Source organism: Amblyomma americanum, chromosome 7 (assembly GCF_052857255.1).
Source record: "Amblyomma americanum isolate KBUSLIRL-KWMA chromosome 7, ASM5285725v1, whole genome shotgun sequence".
In the NCBI taxonomy this organism is placed as follows: Eukaryota; Metazoa; Arthropoda; class Arachnida; order Ixodida; family Ixodidae; genus Amblyomma; species Amblyomma americanum.
Genome location: NC_135503.1, coordinates 86,575,130 through 86,595,605, shown reverse-complemented (window position 1 = coordinate 86,595,605; position 20,476 = coordinate 86,575,130). Strand labels below are relative to the sequence as shown.

Here is a 20,476-nt window from a genome sequence, read left to right as displayed (position 1 = left end):
TAAACATGAAGAGAGTTGTTGAACACCTCGCTCTCCCCCACGAAAAGCCTTCCTGTGAGAGCTGCACCGTAGTCTTATTTGGTGTAGAAGCCCTCGAGAATAACGAAAAGATAGACTGAGCTTATCACCTAGATTGCGTTCTTTCCTTTGGGCCATTGGATTCCTAAGCACAGCCTTCTATCAAGAATGTCAGCCAGCTGTGAAAGTCATAAGGATTTGCACGCACCTAGCTCCAAAAAACAGCACTCTCCCAACCCTTGATGTAACCTTCACAATAATAGGAGTGGAGTCTACGTGTCTGCTACATGGCAGCACCGTTAAGAAATTTATATCAGCTTATGTACCGTGTCGCGGCATGGAACAGTTTTCACAACTATTAGCAGGCGCTATGTAAACTGCTTTCTTCATAGACCACAAACCAAATTGCATTTTTAGCATCTCAGCAAACTTGATATTACGTTTATATCTTTTTTTAAATAGCGTTCAGTGACGAATTGTGCCGTTGTAGCGAAGACGAAGTCGATATTTCATTTTTTTTTTTGCACCCATGTCGATAATTCTTTTTTTTTTTTGCACCCATGCATCCTTTTCGTGCAGAGTTATTGCCCGTTGAACTTGTCCATCGGCAATATGCTTCAAGCTCGATCAGTTCTCACTGTTGGCAATGCAGTCCACGTCCCTGCTCGTGGTCTGTGTGAAAGCTTTTGCACAAAACTGTGTCTGTTGCTGGAAAGTCTCTCCACAATGATTCGCTTGTCTCTGACACCCAAAAACCTTTCTGCATCAACTCTTAGAGCACATTGACACTCGCACACGAAGTGGAGCAGAATCTAGGGGGCAGCAGTTACGATTCCATACGGTTGTCAGACGACCGCCCGCCGTCCAGAAATTAGTTCTGGAACAAAGTAAAGCAGGCCTGCATCATTTTCCTTCTTGGTGTGCGCACAAAGACAGGGGTGGTTGCGTCCGGCTTTTTCCCAGCTCACAAAGTGAAGAACTTAACAAGAGCTTCGTAGAGGACCTTGGGGTGCACTCCTGGCTCTGCCGAGTACCGCACGCCGCGGATGACACCGTCGTTCTTGTGGAAGCCGAACTCGCCGACAATGGCGCCCTCTGGCGTGCGCTCCTCGTAGCGGAATTTTCGCACGCTGCCACCGGTGTCCACCGTGTAACCGAGGCGGTAGCTGCTACCGCCGCCCGCTTCGGTAATGTTCTGTCCGCTGCCGCTGTAGTCCATGAACTCGTCCAGCAAGTGGAACGTGGACGAGGCAGAGCCCTCCAGGGCACCGTTGTCCAGCTTGGAAGACTGCGAGGAAGAGTTCGGCGACCGAGTGGTGGCGGCACTGGTCGTGGTGGTGGTGATGGCGCTAACGCTGCTCACGGTGCTCACGACGGCCCGCGAAGCCACGGGAACCGAGGACTGCTGCTGCAGCCGCTGGAGGTCCTGCGGGAGCTCGGAGAGCGGAGCCACTCCGGCCGGAGCGCCCTCGATGGTTGCTGCGCTGAGCAGCATCACGAGCAGCGCAGGCCAGCCCACCTGCGCCAAGGGAGAGAGGAGAGAAAAGAGCGCGATCAAACGAAACTTAGACCTAAGGATATTCAAATAAAAACAAGATAATAAAAACAAAAATAAATAAAAAGAAAAAAAGAAAAAACGCTCTTAGGTCTGGGTAACTATGGCCAACTGGTCAGCGAGGGACTGCGGGCGCCAGCAGTACCCGTCACGGAAAAAAATGGATCAGGATAATGAGAGGATTTTCGAGCCCCGGGACGCAAGAAATAGACTCCGCTCCTCCTTTGACAGTGCAAATCTGCAACCCATCATTTTCTTCTGTCCTTCCAAAGGAGAGGTAAAGGAGGCATCTTCTGGACAGGTCTAAACGATAAGCCATCTATAGATATTTTCATCGGGCGAGGGAGGTGTCGAAACGCCTCTTTTCTCTGGACTCTTCCACAACAGTTTTTCTCAATTCCGTCGTGCACCAGCACTAGCACAACATTCCAGCGAGCAGCATGGTGACTCTCGTGAAGCCCTTACTGGTACTTGTAGTCTTAAAGAAATTTATTCAACTAAAAGTGTTAGTAAAGGAATCATTGTATATTCGGATTAAAGTTCATGGTGGGCTCTCTCCCAGACTGGACGCCAGGTAGCAACACAGCTCAACTTTGCAGCGATCTCTTCAACGCTGCCCGTCGCACTCTTGAGCATTCATGACACCCTAAGCTGTCAACTCCTTTATCGACCTTTGCAATAAGGTCTCCAGTGTAGTGTGGAGCCCTTATTGGAAAGGTTAATAAAGGAGTTCACTGCTTAGGGTGTCCTGGATCCTCAGTAGTGAGGCCATGGGAGAATAGAGGGGCCCTGAGGAGGGTCAGGAAAAATGAAAAGAAACCGAGGCACATTTACAATCATTTAATACGTATGGCTGCTGAGAGGACACCTGAATGGCTGTCTTCTTGATTAATGCTTAGAATATGTGCTAAGAATGCGCAACTGGAATGAGTACTCAAAGACTAGGTAGAGCTGAAACGAAGCGACCTCGCTTCTTCGATCTGAAATAAAAAAAAATAACAGTTGAATTCTTGCCACAAGACTGGCTGATGAACGTCGCGTAATATCTGTGACCTGGCATCGCTTCCAAGCAAGGGCAAATGGCAGTTACTGGAAGTTGACGTGGGAGCACGAAGTACCGCCTGCACGACTTTTCTCCGTTACATGCAAGACTCGCTTCATAATGGCCCCTGAGAAGGTATTCGAATACTAAAGGTAAGGATCCGGTGAATGGAAAAGCTGTGGATCTGTGCACTGCCACAGTTCAAAAGAGCAAGCGGAGGCGCTCGGTCTGCGCGAGCAGGCCGACTGGTGAAAATGTGCAGTTTCTGCTTCGAGACGCCATTCCCCGGACTTCGATCACGCTTCACAACCGCACGCGTTAATGTGAGCGTGCCGAGCAAAACGCATTCTTTCGCTGCGACTGACGGCCGATGTTACGAAATTCGCTCCTGCAATGACTGCTCGAATACGCACTCGGTCGAGGGCTGGCGGCGCGACCTCAGGCAGTCACTCTCAATGCAGGATCGATTACCGCCTACCGTGACCACCCATTCCGGTCGTGCATTCTTGCGTCGAAAACATGCTCGCTTTCTTAACGTTTCCCTCTATGAATTCGTTTCCATTGCGTACATGTGTTATTTCTTGTTAGTTTGCGAAGTAACCGATTATTAACATACTTCGCAAAGATTAAACCTATGGTAGTGTTCTAATTTGGCTTAGGCACAACCTCGATTTATAGATACGGGTGTTTCCAATTGAAGAAAAAAGGAAAATATATGAACGCGATTGCTCAGGACACCGAGCGGCCGCGGCCACCTCAAGGCCGTAAGGCGGCTGCATATGTATTGGCTCTGCTGTTGCTGTTTCTTTTTCGCGTCGGTCAGCCCGTGGCGGCAGCGTTCACTCCAACGACCGAGAGCTGGGCGGCAGTTTGCGGCCCCCCTGTGGCCGCCGTCGTCGATCTGGCCAGTGCAGCTGACGTCTGGCTCGGTTGTGTCCCGTTTCGTGGCTCGATTCCAGCCTCCTGGCGCCGGCGTAAAGCGCCTTGGAGCGAGGAGAAAGGGAAAGAGCATTCCGCACGGCCGCTGCTTCAGCCGGGCGAAACGATTTAAGAGCGGCAACTAAGCGCGCGTGCGAATGTTCTCGAACAAGAAATTCCCCCTGCTACGCCTGCCGCTGCTTTGCACGTCGTTTGCTTAAACTCCTTTAGTTTCTGGAGTTTAACGTCACAAAGCGACTGTGGCTATGAGGAACGCCATAGTGGAGGGCTCCAGAATAATTATGACCACCCAGGGTAGATTTAGGTGCACTGACATCGCACAGTAGTCGGGCCTCTAACGTTTCGCCTCCATCGAAATGCGACCGCCGCGGCCGGGATCCTTAAACTTGGCTGGAAACACAGTGTTCTGGAGGCAAGAAAACTAGCACATGGACATCGCGAAACAGTATCGACCACTCATGTATCATTACTACTTTTATGAGACTTACCAGGGACAGGAAGAAACTATTCCACGTAACTGAACAAAGTGTTTGCTTTTGAGCCACCTATTTCTTCACTACGGCGTCCATCATAGCCTGAGTCGCTACGGGGCGTTAAACCACCATAAACCAAACCGAATCAAACCTATTTCTCGACTCGCTTTCTTGGTCCAGCGAAAATTTATGGAATGTTCGTGCGTCATGAAAACACTTTGGCAGCACAAAATGCGTTCCTGACTAGAAGGGAACTGGTCGCACCATGACGCGTGCATTACGGCGAGACCAGAGTCTTACGGCTTATTCCGATCGGCAATCTTCAGCATGTTTTCTTCATCCGCAAAACCGAAAAGCGCGCTTCAATGGGCGATTTGGATTCAAGTCCTGAGTTCGTATTGGCCAAGACGTTTTTTTGTGCTCCTTCGCGGATTCAGAGCTATGCTCCGCATCGTCGGCTGGTACACGCTATAAGTTATCGCACCACGACCGCTCCACGTCAGTGTTCGAAAAGAACTGCGACAGTGTTTCACAAGACAAATTATTTTCCCCATGTCAAATTGTTAATAATCCCTCACAACTTTCATTAAAGTGTTAACCTAATGAAGCACTTTATTTTACGCGCGTCATATCATGGTGCATGCAATAAACTCCCATTCCGAATTCGCTGTTTGTGACATGTATCCGGTACAGTCTTTGGTATGGTTGAGTCTTTGCACATATATAGGTCCTAATAAGTTCACAGTGTCGCTGCAAAGTTGCACTGATTTTCAGTGAAGTTTCGGTGAAGGCCGAAAAGATTCAAAAGTGAGAATGGGGTCAACCACAATAAAGATTTTGTGCATACTAATATACTTCTATCTACGAAACAGGAGCAAGTAAGTCTCCGCTTAGCAGAATACACACTTTACAATCGAGCTTAAATCAATTGCTTTCAGAACATGATCACAATAATTTCTTTTATTATAATGACAAAGAATGGTTGAATAAAGCACCCTTTCCCCTTATTTTGGAAAAGCTTTCCTTGGAACTTTCTGCCAGTCTATTAGCAGTGCATTAGGATTTCATTTGAGCTAGTTTTTTTCCAAGTCGCGCTGGCAAAGCTTTTAGTCGGTTGTAGCTTATTTTTTTCCTCGTGTTTTTGACGTTACACAGAAATTCAACAGAGAGGAAACACTACAGTACTCTTGAGAGAGTTGTGCCAGTACAGCAGTAGTCCCAGTGCCGAGCTAGTTTAAAAAAAGAAACTAGATTTCTTTCTGGATTTAGCTCTTAAATCTAACTTGTGCACAGCGAAAAAGGCTTGTTCTTACGTGTCAAATGTAAGTTATATTCTAAATCATAACAAAAAAAAATGGGAGCGGACACTTAAGCTCCGCCTTTAGGGTTGACGTGATAGCATTATTGTTAAATGCACTTGTATGCGGAGTTGGTCATTCTCGACTTTACATTCATATATCCCTGAGAGTCCTCATACCACTTCTGTCGTAGTGGTGCACCGGTTAAACGATGCGCCACTCCCCTTCTGCGGCAGGTGCTGCCACCGGTAGGGCTTGTGCGACCCACGCTGCTCTACCCGAGCAACCTCTCGCGACCAGTCATTAATTTAACTGCCACCTGCCACGCTAGGCAGGTTGTATTGACGCCACAAGGTCACGTGACTTGGTTGGTCACCCTAGATTGCTCCTCTAGGGATTTTGCTCGAATCTTTCGCCCACTGTCAACTACGCCGACGACGCCGTCTGTTCTGCGACACGAGCTCCTTAACGCTAACGCGTTAATATCTAAACCTGCATTGTTTTATCTTTCCATAGCATCTGCGCCACAGTAGGTTCAAGCATTGCGCGCATATGCGTCCAACGGTGTTACTAACAGAACACAGTGTTTAACCCCGTACTGATAACCGCAATCTGGCAAGTTCTGCACTAACTCAATTGCTGGCGCGTTCGCTGCCAAGGATTTCAAGACACCAAGTGATACGGCTTCAATTCAGCTCTAGAAAAGTCTGCTGATCGGCAGGAGTAGACGTGTGTTAGTTAGGTAGGAAATAATATAAGCGAATGGGAGTCGAAATTTCTTGGCAGTGAGTTGTCTTATTTTACAAGCAAGCAACACTTTTCCGACCACTTGTCTCTAATCTCGTGGTTGTGTGGAGTTGGTTCGTGTTGTAATGAGCCCCTTGGAGCCCCCACGCCTCATAAACCAAGATTTCTTATAAATTTTAGTAACTCTTCATCACTCCTTCCGCACGGTTCATCTGTCATGTACAGTCTTTGTCGAAAGTATAGAACACAAGTGGTTTCTTTCTGAGCCATGCTGTGTGGCTTGTTGTGCATGCCCTGGGATCCTGACCTCTTCAAGGAGAGAGGAACTTTCGACCTAACCTATTTAATAGTTAGAACTTCCTTAGGGATGCTACAAGACCTCCATTACATGACTTGGAAAGAAACTCCTTGGGCTGTTTACTTTTCACACAGGCTGTACGTTTATTAGCGTGCACGTCCATATGAAGTTCGAGAACGTGTTTTTCTCAATAAGAGCATGAATGAATTATGTTCTCTAGAACCCCTATTTTTTTATAACATGCGTGCTCCAATATCCACTGTACACCTGGCGGGTAAAAAATTAGGGCCGATCCATAGAACTGACGTGTAGTTTATGCAATAGTATTTTGCTTTCACTCGTCAATCTATTCCGCTTCTGATCTTATTCTAGCTGTGATTCTATTCCAATTAGGTTCTACTCCAGTTCTGATTCTATTATTACTCCATTTGTATTCGTAACCGCTCTTTTATTAATTTTTGCTGAGTCATTATCTGTTCATTCTCTCCCCTACAAGTGCAGAGGGATTTTCCTTTCTCCGTTTGCCGCCTGCCAAGGCTGGCAGGTGGAGAGAGAAAATTCCCCCAAACACCACCTTCCCACGGTTGGTAGGTGGTGCTTCACACACAAGCCGACGCCGGACAGTTTTCGCCTTCATGGCCACCCAGCGCACTCGCATCAACACGTGCTGCTCGGCCACCGTTACGGCTTTTAATCGCTCAAGCGGACGTGACGCTGTTCAGAACTTCTATTGAGATAGGCTCCAGTACAAAGTTGCAAACTGCGAAGCAACTCACGTCTCCTCTTTCCTGGTTTCTTGTCTCCTCTCGCTTTATCGCGTAGCTCTTGCGTTCAGGACCACAGTCTGAACGTCGCTAGTGTGTTCTTTCCTTTTTCGAGGCTATCGCGTACCGTGCTCGTTCTGCCGCCTGGACAAACTAAGGCTACCAGACCGGTATGATCTCGGGAAAAAGGTGCGGCATGTGTAACTTCACACCGCACTTCCGCTAAGCTCAAAACATGCGCCACTTCTAGGAATCGCTAAAGCACTGGCAGTGTGTTGCGGAAACTCTTTTTGAACTTGATCACAGGGGTTTCCATCACTGTAAATTTCTTACGCGGAAAACTTAGCGTAAACTGTATTTAGTGGTTTCTCAGAGCAAGGGTTTACCTTATGCTGTCAAGTGATTGTCATTCCGATTATAACTCCTTTGCTGCACGACATCGACGCTATATGTAATTGGTGTGACTTGTAGCGAATAAATCTTAACACTGCAAGTTTTGTATTCCATCTATGAATTCATTCCGGCCTTGTTTCTAGCACTTGAATAAAGCTGTTCTTGAATCTTTCTCATGCAGTCGTTGCCTTTATGTCCAAATCAATTCTTTCATTACGTGTTCCGTGTATATTTACGATCTCGCCAATGCTATTCACCACCTATTTACAAGAGGTATTCCGAGGCCTGAATTGGGAACAGTTGGGGATAAGAGTTAATGGGCAATACCTAATCTGCGATTCGCTGATGACTTTGCCTTGCTGAGTCACTCAGGCGGTAAACTGCAAATCATGATCAACGATTTAAAGCGGCAGAGCAGAACTGTTGGTCTAAAAATTAGCATGCAGAAAACCAAAGTAATATTCAAAAGCCTGGCAAGGGTACAGCAGTTCACCATTGGAAGCGAGGTGCTGGAAGTGGTAAAGGAATCTTAGGGCAGGTAGTGACAGCTGGTCCGGATCATGAGAGGGAACTAACTACAAGAATAAGAATGGGGTTGAACGCATATGACAGGGTCTCTCAGACCATGAATAGCAGTTCACCAATAACCCTCAAGAGAAAAGTATACAAAAGCTGTATCTTACCAGTACTCACCTACGGGGAAAAATCGTGGAGGCTAACGAAAAGGGTTAAGCATAAGTTAAGGACAACGCAGCGAACCATGGAAAGAAAATTTCTAGGTGTAACGTTAGGAGACCGGAAGCGAGTAGAGTGGGTGAGGGAACAAACGCGTGTTAATGACATCCTAGTCAAAATGAAGAGGAAGAAATGCGCTTGGGCAGGGCATGTGATGCGAAGGCAAGATAACCGCTGGTCCTTAATGGTAACGGAGTGGATTCCAAGAGAAGGCAAGTGTAGCAGGGGACGGCAGAAGGTAAGGTGGGCGGATGAGATTAAGAAGTTCGCAAGCACAGGGTGGGCGAAGCTGGCAAAGCACCGGGTTAATTGGAGAGACATCGGAGAGGCCTTTGCCCTGCAGTAGGTGTAGTCAGGCTATGATGATGATGATCATGATGAATTACAGTCCTTGTCATTTGCCTTTATGTTCGCCGCAGTTTATGTCCTGCTTCCAAGAACTTCACTAATATTTCCAACAGAAAAGAATTCGTAACAAACTAGGCTACGGAGCACTGATTTCGGACCCAACTCTAAGAGTTAAACTAATCACCTCGAAATCGTTCATGCTATGTGCGCCTCATTCCTGACCCATGCAATCGCACCGCCAGCATATCCTAAATTAATATAACGTCAAGCCTATCAGGCCTATGCACGTGCATCGGCGTCGTGTGCATTTTTTCCGCTATTGTGTCGAAGTTTCTACAAAAAGCGCTAAGATACAAGCCCATGCTAGCTTCGCAGCTTCCCGGCCAAAAATTTATTCTCTTTAGCATCTCTCAGAGGCTGTTTTATACTTGACCAATATGACTGCTCTTGTCTCTCTGCTGCCCTGACAACTCGCACAATGTCGTTATTAACTTGCATTAATTCCTTTTTCCCCGAAGATCCCAAGAATAAAAACACTGCCGCGGGCGAAATGCAGTCATTGAAGACATCGATCACTTTCTTGTCGCCTTAGCAAGCAAATTTTTGGAGCAGGAATTTTTTTTTTCCAGCTTTATGTGATTAAAACTGTATAATCATTCCCCTACGTAATGTTTTTGTCTTAAGAAATCGTGAAAAGAAATGAGAGAGAAAAATAAAGTGATAAATAATAGTTTATATCCTTCTGCCTGTTCTCTAGCTAAGTTTTGGGTTAGATAAACGCGAGTTAGAGTTGGAACGGCCTCTCGCATCTGCCCATAATGCGACCTGCGCAACCACGTTTCCTCCTCTACTGCCATACGTGCCACCAGCTAACAACATTTAGGCGACTCTTTCCGCTTCTTTCCCGCAGCTGTTCATAGCCACAAGGTCCTTGGTTTCTCTGCTGCGTGCAGTGATGAGCCGTCCCGACAAACACCGCGAAAATGCACTTTCGGAGAGTCCGTTTTTTTGTTTCTCCTAAATTGAGCAATTAGAGGATTTTCTTAACTCCTCTTTGCATCACAGAATAAATGGGTAAAAGAAAAAAAATGGTCATTCAAGGAACTACTTGCGCGACTTGTGAAAATCCTGTGATAAAAGCTTCACCACCTGTGCTCGCCACAAGTGTTGCAAAACTAGTTCTAGGTTTTATCAATCGGCCGCCCCACTGCATGGATCGACAGGATTGGGTCTAACTCGGGGAAAGCCCTGGAATAGCTATGGCTTGCAGCTGCGAAGCATTTTGCGTTAAACGTCGCGCCATCCTCTCACAAGGATCGTTACTCTTTCGCAAGAATTTTCCCTTGCCTTGCCTCCGGGGCTTTCCCTTAGCGGCCGAAAGTAATCGACTCTATTCTGGGCGCCTATTTCTAATAACTGTTCTTGCTGCAACACCGCCCAGCCGCTTTCACAATGACGTCCTCGGTTTGTAATAAATGAGATTGGCAAACCGTTAGGCAGTTCAGTGGCGACTTGACAAACTACAGATACTCAACAGTTATTATGTGCGCGTGTGTGTGCGTGTTTTAAGCTTGGTCCAGTAAAACTTGTTGCTGGGCGAGTTGGTGACACATACTTGAAAAACGATGTAGCGCAAAAGAGCCATTGCTTCGCACTGCTTAGAATCTGCGCTTCCTAAGTCGTGTTCGCACGAAATGCACGGTAGCTTCCATAATCAGATTCGCAGGCTATTGGCTGCAGGCTTCCCTTGTTCGGTCCAAACGGCAGTCGCTGAAACCCTCCTAAAGAAGCTCGGACCCCGACGAACGATGGCTGGAACTGAACGCGCGAGGGCCAATCCCGAGATGATGCCTTACATTCATGAGGTTTCTCATAACCTCAACAAAGTGGCCAGTAGGGCCGCCGCGGTGGCTCAGTGGTTATGGCGCTCGGCTGCTGGCCCGAAAGACGCGGGCTCGATCCCGGCCGCGGAGGCTGAATTTCGATGGAGGCGAAATTCTAGAGGCCCGTGTGCTGTGCAATGTCAGTGCACATAAAAGAACCCCAGGTAGCCCACATTTCCACAGCCCTTCACTACGGCGTCTCTCATAGCCTGAGTCGGTTTGGGACGTTAAACCACCATAAACCAAACCAAACCAATATGGCCAGTAGGCGCAATGTGCCTCTTATTTTCTCGGCGCCAAATAAGTTGGCCAAACTATGCCCCCGTATCTGCGGGGAAGTTGAGCGCGGTTGCAAGAAGCAACATCAAGAAGCCTTCGTCAAATGTGCCTTGGGAGTGGTGTACATCATTCACCTGTCCTGTGGAAAATGCTATATAGGGCAGACGGGGCGCTGTCTCAACGACTGTTTAAGGGAGCATGCTCAAAATTAATCCTACAAGATAAGCTCGCGAATTTGGTTTCGCATGTTCTGACGTGCAAGTGCGAGCCCCGCCCTAAAGAAGCAAAGATTCTGGGCAGGAGCACAAGTACAAAAGCCAGAGTTTTGCTGGAGGCTTTCTACATTAACAAAAAATCGCGTGATTGCATCAGCGACGCGTCAATAAGTTTCTTCTCCTCCGAGCGCGCTTTTCTGGAAAGGTTTCTGTAAGAATCACACCCCCTCTTTCGTGCGTGACTGTTTTTCTCTTTCGTTGTTTTTTTCTGTAGGTTCATCTTCGTTGTTCTTTTGCCCCGCCCCTCCCCTCTCTCCCTTCCCCTTTTTATTATAATTGGTTTTTGCCGGAAGGAAATGGCGCAGTATCTGTCTCATATATCGTTGGACACCTGAACCGCGCCGTAAGGGAAGGGATAAAGGAGGGAGTGAAAGAAGAGAGGAACAAATAGGTCCGTAGTGGAGGGCTCCGGAATAATTTCGACCACCTGGGGATCTTTAACGTGCACTGACATCGCACAGCACACGGGCGCCTTGGCGTTTTTCCTCCATAAAAACGCAGCCGCCGCGGTGGGGTTCGAACCCGGGAACTCCGGATCAGTAGTCGAGCGCCCTAACCACTGAGCCACCGCGGCGGGTCCCCTTTTTTCGCAGATGATACATTTTGGTACTCGTTCTTTCTTCGATTGTAGATATCTAATGAATTTTTCCCCTTTTTTCTTTTTTCTTTTTCTGTCAAGAAGCCCAAAGCCGTCCTAGCGTCACGTGCGCATGCGATGTGTACACGTATATATTGACATCTGTTACGGAAAATAAAGCCAGTTGTTAGTAGCGTTCGTCCTTGTCGCGTCTCCCTCCCGTGCTCGTCTCTTTTGCGCTACATCTTTTTTCAAGTAAGCTTGGTCGGCGTCCTGCTTGACAAGTACAGTGAAAAAAGCCTGTCTTAAGATTTAGCAGAGATGTAATCAAAAATAAAATAAGCCACCGCGGTGGCTCAGTGGTTATGGCACTCGGCTGCTGACCCAAACGACGCGGGTTCGATCCCGGCCGCGGCGGTCGAATTTAGATGGAGGCGAAATTCTAGAGTTACGTGTGCTGTGGGATGTGCACGTTAAAGAACCCAAGGTGGTGGAAATTCCGGAGCCCTTCACTACGGCGTCCCTCATAGCCAGAATTGCTTTGGGGCGTTAAACCTGCATAAACCATAAATATAAAATAAGGGAGGTCCTTTAGTGTTATCCGTAGAGCCAGGGCAGAAAAAAAAAAACAAGAAGTTGCGGTGCGCAGAAGAGTAAGGGCAGCAGAAAAGGGGCAACTAGTACGAGACTGCACATGCTATATATATGCACACCAGAGAACGAGTTTACTCTGCCGTGACCAGCTCTAGTTAGCTCCACGAGTGGCTCGTAGACTATGACGTCCAATATGACGTCATTTCTAACATTTGGCATCAGTAAAGCTTTGGTCTAGTAATAAAAGAAAGTATTCATCATAAAACGAGTGATGCCTATCATTTAAAAGCACAGCTCTTCATCAATGTTTTTTTCCTGGCCTTGATTCCGAAAAAATGAGTTTGGATCACTGACATATGGCTGCTTTCGGGCCTGTGCTCCTTACTCGCTAATTCATGAACCAGCCTGTTTGAGTGGACTGGATGTCCTGTGCCATTGATCAATGATATCATCATCAGCCTGTCTACGCCCACTGCCGGGCAAAGGCATCTCCCATGTCTCTCTAATCAACCCTGTGTATTGCCAGCTGCGCCCACCGTATGCCCGCGAACTTCTTAATCTCATCCGCCCACCTAACTTCCTGCCGCCCCCTGCTACGCTTGCCTTCTCTTAGAATCCAATCCGTTACCCATAAGGACCAGCGGTTATCTTGCCTTCGCCCGTGAACCAACCGACAGTCAAACGTGGGCTTCCATCCTAATAAGCACGTCACGAACTGAAAAGTGAGCAGCATCAGCTTAGTCGGCGGAAATAACGTTTTCAGCGCGGAGGAGCCTGGTAATTTAGAACGCCATTCACATGAGTACCCGTTCGCATAAGTCGACATTCATCGCTTGTGCACCTATACGTGATAAGACTCGGTGTTTGTTCTACTCTCTACTTTTCATCCTGTGACGTAGCTCCAAGGAACGACGTCAGGAGCAACGGTGTAGAGCAGAGTGATGGAGCGGTTCGCCTGCCTACGTATAGGTGGCGGTTTCTATCTGCGCGCACATTCCTCGCCCCGGACCTCGAACCCTGCGTGGGTACGCGGACGCCTTGGAAGGATTAACATTCGACGTGTTAGCTTCTTCCTGTATCGCGAGGCTTGCACCTTCCGGTTATTTTACGAATGGGCTGCCGGGCGTAGCTTGCCAAGCGGGTTGCCGTCTGCGGCTGGTTTCCCACTCTCGTCCGGCTGGCAAAGATTCCGCCGCGGCGCCTCAACGCAGCCGCTTGTGAGAGCGGCCTATTCGCTTCGCGTTCAGCAGGCTGGAACACGGCGTGCTTCTATGCGCGTGTCCTACTGACCACTTCCGCTCTGCCATTAGACTGCACGCGCGCGTATGGCCAGCCTTACTATGTAAATAGGCACCTTTTGGTTTTGCTTCAAGTGGTAAGAATTCCTCAACGCCGGCGTTCCTCACGCGTTTTACAGGTGATAACAAAGATGAATGACCATAAAAACGCGCTATTTATCCTTTTTATTACAAAATTATGCGAGAGGATGACTTTTGGCGGGTTAAGCGCAGAAGTCTAAAATTTCCTTTTTTTCACGCAACTCCGCTCATAACTCCGTAGTAACAAAGTAAGCGCACGAGTCTAGTCCCAAAGGGAAGCTGTTACCCACTTTAGCACCGCATTAAACCTCAGTTTTCTGGTGTATTCTCGGCCTTCAAATATTTTTGGTTATACACGTACGCGCCTTTCGCATGAATGTGTTCTCAGCTCTGTTAACAGCATGCACACACGCTTAAGATATCAGTGAATCTGTAACACTTATCCCAAAACTGGAAACTAAACTATGACGTCAAGGGTATATGATACGCGGACACTCCCCATCTGTAATTTCAAGCAATGGCGATTTTGCTAACGTTTGGGCTCTATCCTTCCATATACAATAAACTTTACTGTCTTTTTCGTTGTTTTCATCTCACCCGGTTGGTCAGTGTGTAATAAAAAGTCCTTCAATATAGTGTCCTTCATAGCCCTTGAGGAAGTTTGGTACATAAAAAATATTACTCTGTAACATAAGAATAATAATAATTGGTTTTTGGGGAAAGGAAATGGCGCAGTATCTGTCTCATATATCTTTGGACACCTGAACCGCGCCGTAAGGGAAGGGATAAAGGAGGGAGTGAAAGAAAGGAAGAATAGGTGCCGTAGTGGAGGGCTCCGGAATAATTTCGACCACCTGGGGATCTTTAACGTGCACTGACATCGCACAGCACACGGGCGCCTTAGCGTTTTTCCTCCATAAAAACGCAGCCGCCGCGGTCGGGTTAATAATAATAATAATTGGTTTTTGGTGGAAAGTAAATGGCGCAGTATCTGTCTCATATATCGTTGGACACATGCACCGCGCCTTAGGGGAAGGGATAAAGGAGGGAGTGAAAGAAGAGGGGAACAAATAGGTCCGTAGTGGAGGGCTCCGGAATAATTTCGACCACCTGGGGATCTTTAACGTGCACTGACATCGCACAGCACACGGGCGCCTTAGCGTTTTTCCTCCATAAAAACGCAGCCGCCGCGGTCGGGTTCGAACCCGGGATTGGTTGGTTGTGAAACTTTATTTCCAGCGGATATAGAGGAGCGACACGAAGTCGCCCCCCGCTTAAACGGCGGCCGCTATCCCTTGGGCAGCGGCGGCGTCTTCAGCCAGCTGGAGGAGCTTGATCTGTATCCCCGGGTCGGGGCTGAGCAATAGAGCCTCCCAATGAGAAGAGTCGGTAATGAAGTGACTCGCGGGTAGGGACTGCGGGCAGTTCCAGATCATATGATTTAGATCGGCTTTCGCATCACAATTTTTGCATTTGTTTGAGTAGAGTCCTTCCGAATAGAAGCTACACAATTGGGGATTTGGATAGGTGTTAGTTTGAAGTTTACGCCAGGCTTTGGCCTGTTGCTTGGAGAGCGTTTTATCTGCTGGGGGGAATCTGAGTCTTGCAAGCCTGTAGTGCTGCAGGATTTCTCTGTAAGAAAACAACCTGTCCTTGCCAGAGTATAGGGCGAGTGGGCTGCACGACCCAGCTCGGCGGGACAGTTCTCGAGCTAGGTTATGAGCCGCCTCATTACCAGCAAGGGAAGCATGAGCAGGCGTCCAGATTAGGCGAATGCGCCGCGTGGGCTGATAATTTAGCAGAATCCGTGCTGCTTGTGGGGAGATTCTTCCAAACGTGTAGTTACGTATAGCCAATTTTGAGTCGCTGACAATGGTTTCTGCCGAGGATCCCACAATGGCTAGAGCAATGGCTGTTTCTTCTCCAACATGTGTGTGCTGAGTGCGTATAGTGCCCCCAGTTATGAGTGTACCACGTTCCGTGGTGGCCACAGCTACCATCTTGTCAGCCGAAGAATCTGCCGCATCTACATATACCACAGAGGTATCATTAAGAAAGCGTTTGCCTAATGATTTGGCTCTCTCTGTACGACGTTCAGCGTGGAAATCTGGGTGCATGTTCCGAGGTAGTGGAGGAATGACCAGAAGCTGGCGTATATGTTTGGGAAGGAACCCGGGAACTCCGGATCAGTAGTCGAGCGCCCTAACCACTGAGCCACCGCGGCGGGCACGATCGGGTTCGTAAACCTGATTTTTTTTTTTGCATACAGATTTATCGCTTGCGCCAAACTGCTAGCTACTAAATTTAAACGCTTCGGTTTTTGTTTATTTTTTTCATTTAGGCCTTGCCTTTAAGAAACTTGAAGCTTCTTCGAGCATGACGCTTCAGGCGTTTCCACCGCCATCAAAGCGCACGAGTACAAGCATCTAGCGCCGCGGACGCGAGTATACGGCTGCAGATAAAACGTGAAGAACGACCCGGTTCGACCATGGTTTGTCTTTCTGCCTGGTGCTGTGCCTAGATCACGCGATATAAGTTGTAATTTATGCGGTGGCATTGTGCGCCTCTATTAAAAGCGGACACTCGACGTGGGACTCGCAAAAGCTTACAAAACGTGGTACACCACCAGGATATGCAGATGCGCTATTGTTGTTCTTACACCTCTGACGTATTCATATTCGCGTTGCCCGCTCGATCGCCAGACGCGCCGCTGCGCCTCCACAGCCGTTTTTCTGCCCCGGGTTATTTACGTCCAGTGGAAACCGCAGCTACATACCGCTGTTATGTTTTTTGTGGCTATTTTGGGACTCTTCCCTTGTGTGGATGTAAGCCACCGCGCTGGTTCAGTGATCGTGGTGCTCGGCTGATGACTCGAAAGACGCGGGTTCGATCCCGGACGCCGTAGTCGCATTTCGATGGAGGCGAAATGCTAGAGGCCCGTGTACTGTGCGACGTCAGTGCACGTAAACAAACCCATGCGGTCGAAATTATCTGGAGCCCTCCACTACGGCGTCTCTCATAGCCTAGGTCGCTTTGGGGCTTCAAACACCATAGAACCGAACCGAACAACCCTACTGCCGATCTTTCCTGAAGAAAAAACTATCGCCTTTTCTTTCGTAAATTCTAGTACGTGTAACGCAAGCATCGGGACTCTAATGCTTTATGGTACATTCATGTGTCTGGCAAATAAACAAGTATAATTTCCACTTTAAAGCCTTCTAATGAAATGCGCAAGCACCTACACTCATGGGATGCAATGTTCCAAGCCATATTTATAACGTTTGGTCAATAAACAAAAATTCGTGATATTACTTATTGTGCATACAGCCATATGGTATGCATGCATCCATTATTATACATGCAGCCATTATACAGCATCACGTCTCACAGCACTATAATCTCGCCGCTGCCTAAAATGTTTGAAGTTTTGGAGTTTCTGGTGGCCATCACTTGTAAGTGACACTTTTATTTTCTGTTTTTTACACGCATGTTTTTTTCTAACGACTTTTTTTTCTCTCTCTCTGCCCACAACAGATATACCCTTATTAGGGCTGCTGTAAGTACAAACAAAATAACTAAATAAAATAATACCGTGCACCTTGGGAACTAATTCGGCACCACCTTTTCCTTTTTAACAAACACATCAGAGCTGACGATGCAAAAGTAACTAAGCTAAAAAAGGCGCAACGAAAAGAACTGCATATGGGGTAATATTGTATGCTCTAACATTATTTCGGTGGCATTGTCCGCGTGCAATATACTATTTTCCAAACTCCGCTCGGAAAGCATACTGCATGCCATCTTAATTAAAATTTAAGTTATGATGCCTATAGGCCCCATATCAGGAGGAAAATTGGCAGAGTGAAGAATACCGGCAGCGTTCGCGCTTTACCGGAAAGCGTGTTGCGAATTCAACATGTGGAGTGTAAACCGAAACATTTCGTCCTGAATACGCAGTACTGTATTCACACTAGTGCAGCTGTCATCAACCTCTTACTTGCATACAACTCTATCACACAACTCCAAATATGCAATAGCTTATCGCCATGACCGATATCTAAAAGACAGCCTAATTGTTACTGTTTTTTCGCTAATTTCACACACTGTAAAAGACGGCCCAGAGAGGATGCGATTTTGATGCTGCATATAACATTCCTGCATCTTATATCTGCCGCATTAGAACACCACATCACGCAAAGCTAGGTCTCCGAGAACTTCCTGACACGTTCACACTTGTCCTAGCCGTTTAAGGCAGCCAGCTATAGAGGCGCTGATGTTGTGCCTCCGGTATACAGTGTATTGACCATTACATATAATAAATGCATTTTTTAAAGAAAACTTCAGTTCCAGTTGCGTTTCAAGGTCCTCCTCTCGTGCAGCTAATACTTCACTCGTTCCTTCCCGCGACACCTACGGTCTACACGCAGCGCGCGACGACTTTCCCGTTAAGTGCTGTCGCCATGTGGCGCAAATGTTTTCCTGCCACCCTCAAGGCCATAAACCAATCGCTATTAACTTGTTTGCTGTTTTGTGCCCCTGGCTGCTTATTTCTTGCGAAGTTGCTCCAAGTACGCTTCTTTTTATAGCTCCAACACACCTTCATTTAACTGCAGCTCCTCGCAAATAACCCATTTATAAAATTATTTCCGCGACGCTTCTGAGTGACTTAATAGTGGTGCTTAATTTTGCACTCTTTATCTAAGCTTTACCTGTTTCACCTTCCTGGCTCAAATCAAACCGAGACTTAAGTGCCCCTCCTTGGTCATTGTTACGCAATACGCACATGAATAATAAATCCTAAAGGACATCCCAATCACTTCTTATATCGGGGTTTAGGTAATGCCAATCCCGGTAAATCGATTGAACGTTGAAATTCTACGCTGCCCCAAAAACACGGAGGATTTTAAATCTAAAAGCTACTTGAGATAAAACATGCAGCACGCAACTACAAAGTAGCAACGCAAGGCTTTCTGGTAGAAGTCGGCGCCAAACAAGTGAGCCGTGTAATTGCACAACACGCAGGAGTTATGCACAGCTAGTAACAACCAGTCAAACAAAACATGTGTCTTTATGGTTTTCCGGGATAAACGCCTGTCCCTAGATGTAAGTAATCGCTTCTGAGCGTGTCTACAAGTTAAGAAGCTTGAAGTGGCTCGCCAGGTTTTGTCGCGCATTTATGATTGTATGCTACCGTAACAATTTCTACATTGGAATGCTTGGTGCAGCGCTGTTATTTTAAGACAGGCACGGAAGGGAACAGTTAATAAAATCAGAAGATGCGCTCGTCAGCAGTTTCGCTCTGGTTGCTAGTTGATCGTTTGTTTTTCTTCCGTCTACTAATACACATATCCTGTAAACACATCGTGCCAAGATGACACGACATCGCATTACATTTCTCCTTTACTGTCCTGTCTCTCCTCCCCACTTACGCGAGCGGAAACGCATCAGAATATTCAGGTGCGTGATTTGCTTCGGTGCATAACAAATTACTCAGTGCGGAACGCGGGAAAACTACTATCGACAGTTCCTTTCATGGGTGAACATGGACAGTTCCTTTCAAGGAATTTCATATTATAGGCCTAAGTTTCAACCCGGCAATGCTTATATCCGACGTCTGGGTGCGGTTGTATATAACGGCCTTCGGGCGTCGTACCCCAGTATATGCGAAGAACGAGATTACACTCAGTATTCAACTCAGTGGGACAAGACGCGAGTAGCTTAGAGCGACAACGAAGGCAAGGTCACCTGGGTAGGACAGAGCAGCATCCCGAAGTCGGCCACGGGAAGACAACAGGCAAGAAGCGCGCGGACCCAGCCGCTCTCAGGACTCAAACGGCATCGCGAACCACGGGGCAGGGGAAATCCTCAGTCCTGGAGGTTCGCGCTCCGCACGAGAGACCGACAGTGCCTCGATTCTGCCGCGTTCTCTACTGTCCCTGTAGACTGCTTCTCCCCGTGGACACTGCTCCGTCAGGTCCGGCCAGTCGTAAATAAAAGGGTCTTCAGGTGCGAAGCAAGATGAGACTGCGAGAGCTAGAAGTCACTGGCGGCGGCGTATCTGGAAGGATCGTCCACAGCCGCTGGACGTCAGAAACAGGTCACGATAGCGATCGACACCGCTTTCGGCGGACGGCGGCAATCAAACGAGACTACCGTACCGTGTGAGTAAATCAAACACGTCCGTCAGTTGGAAAGGAAGCCTTTAACACCGAGCACTCCGCGAAATGGTATCTTCAGTCGGCTGAAGCCGCGTTTCTTTTCGGACAGGGTACTGTTCCTTTCGCTGCGGTGATGGTATCCGGAGGGACGCGCAAGTCACCCAGAAGCCTTTTTCTAGTAGGGCCGGAAGAGTGAGTCTTCAAAAGGATCGGAGTGCCTTGAAAAGGAGTCGGAAGTCGTCGCTGTTGTCGAGCGAGTGGATTAGCGGAAGAGGCGGAGGGAGTCCAGGGGCGGCGGCTCCGGAGGAAGCCTCGGGCTGGAGACCCGCGCGGCGCGACGCGTCGCGGCTGCCAGTCGACGGTGAAGAAAGGAGAGCAGCGACGTCGGCCAGTGGCCGCGCGCGCGCGCCTGCGAGGGTGCATTCCAGTTCCCCGCGAAGCAGTACCACGTGGTGCAGTTGCAGCCGCCGCTGTTGCTCGCACAGCTGATCCGATCCCCCCTCGAAGAAGGCGGCCCGGGCAAGGTCGCCCAGTTCGCGCCCGCTGGCTCGCTTCGCAGCGCCGGAGACTGAGGGGCAAAAAAGCACGGAGAAAAATACTGGCGCCCGGTTCGATTAAAGCGACTGGCTGCTTGCTACGAGGAGGCGGTTTTTCTCTAGTTGTTCTTGCATATTTCCTTTATTTTATTTTTGTTTTTGTGTTGTTTTCTTTTAGCCGGTGGCGCGAGCGTGCGTGAGCAGCGCGGTTCGATGATTTCCCACCGGGCTTCAGGAAGCCTGCG

The 20,476-nt window shown here is 48.0% G+C and overlaps 1 protein-coding gene across 1 annotated transcript; it reads right to left on the bottom strand.

The window, feature by feature from the left end:
* Positions 1 to 423: 423 nt before the first annotated feature.
* LOC144099378 (uncharacterized) lies at positions 424 to 20,154 on the bottom strand. Its single transcript, XM_077632622.1, has 2 exons — positions 19,283 to 20,154; positions 424 to 1,537 (listed from the first exon to the last, which is right to left on the bottom strand). Exons 1-2 carry the CDS (start codon positions 19,301 to 19,303, stop codon positions 983 to 985), a joined length of 576 nt encoding a protein of 191 aa, XP_077488748.1. The 5' UTR covers positions 19,304 to 20,154; the 3' UTR covers positions 424 to 982.
* Between the last annotated feature and the right edge of the window lie 322 nt (positions 20,155 to 20,476).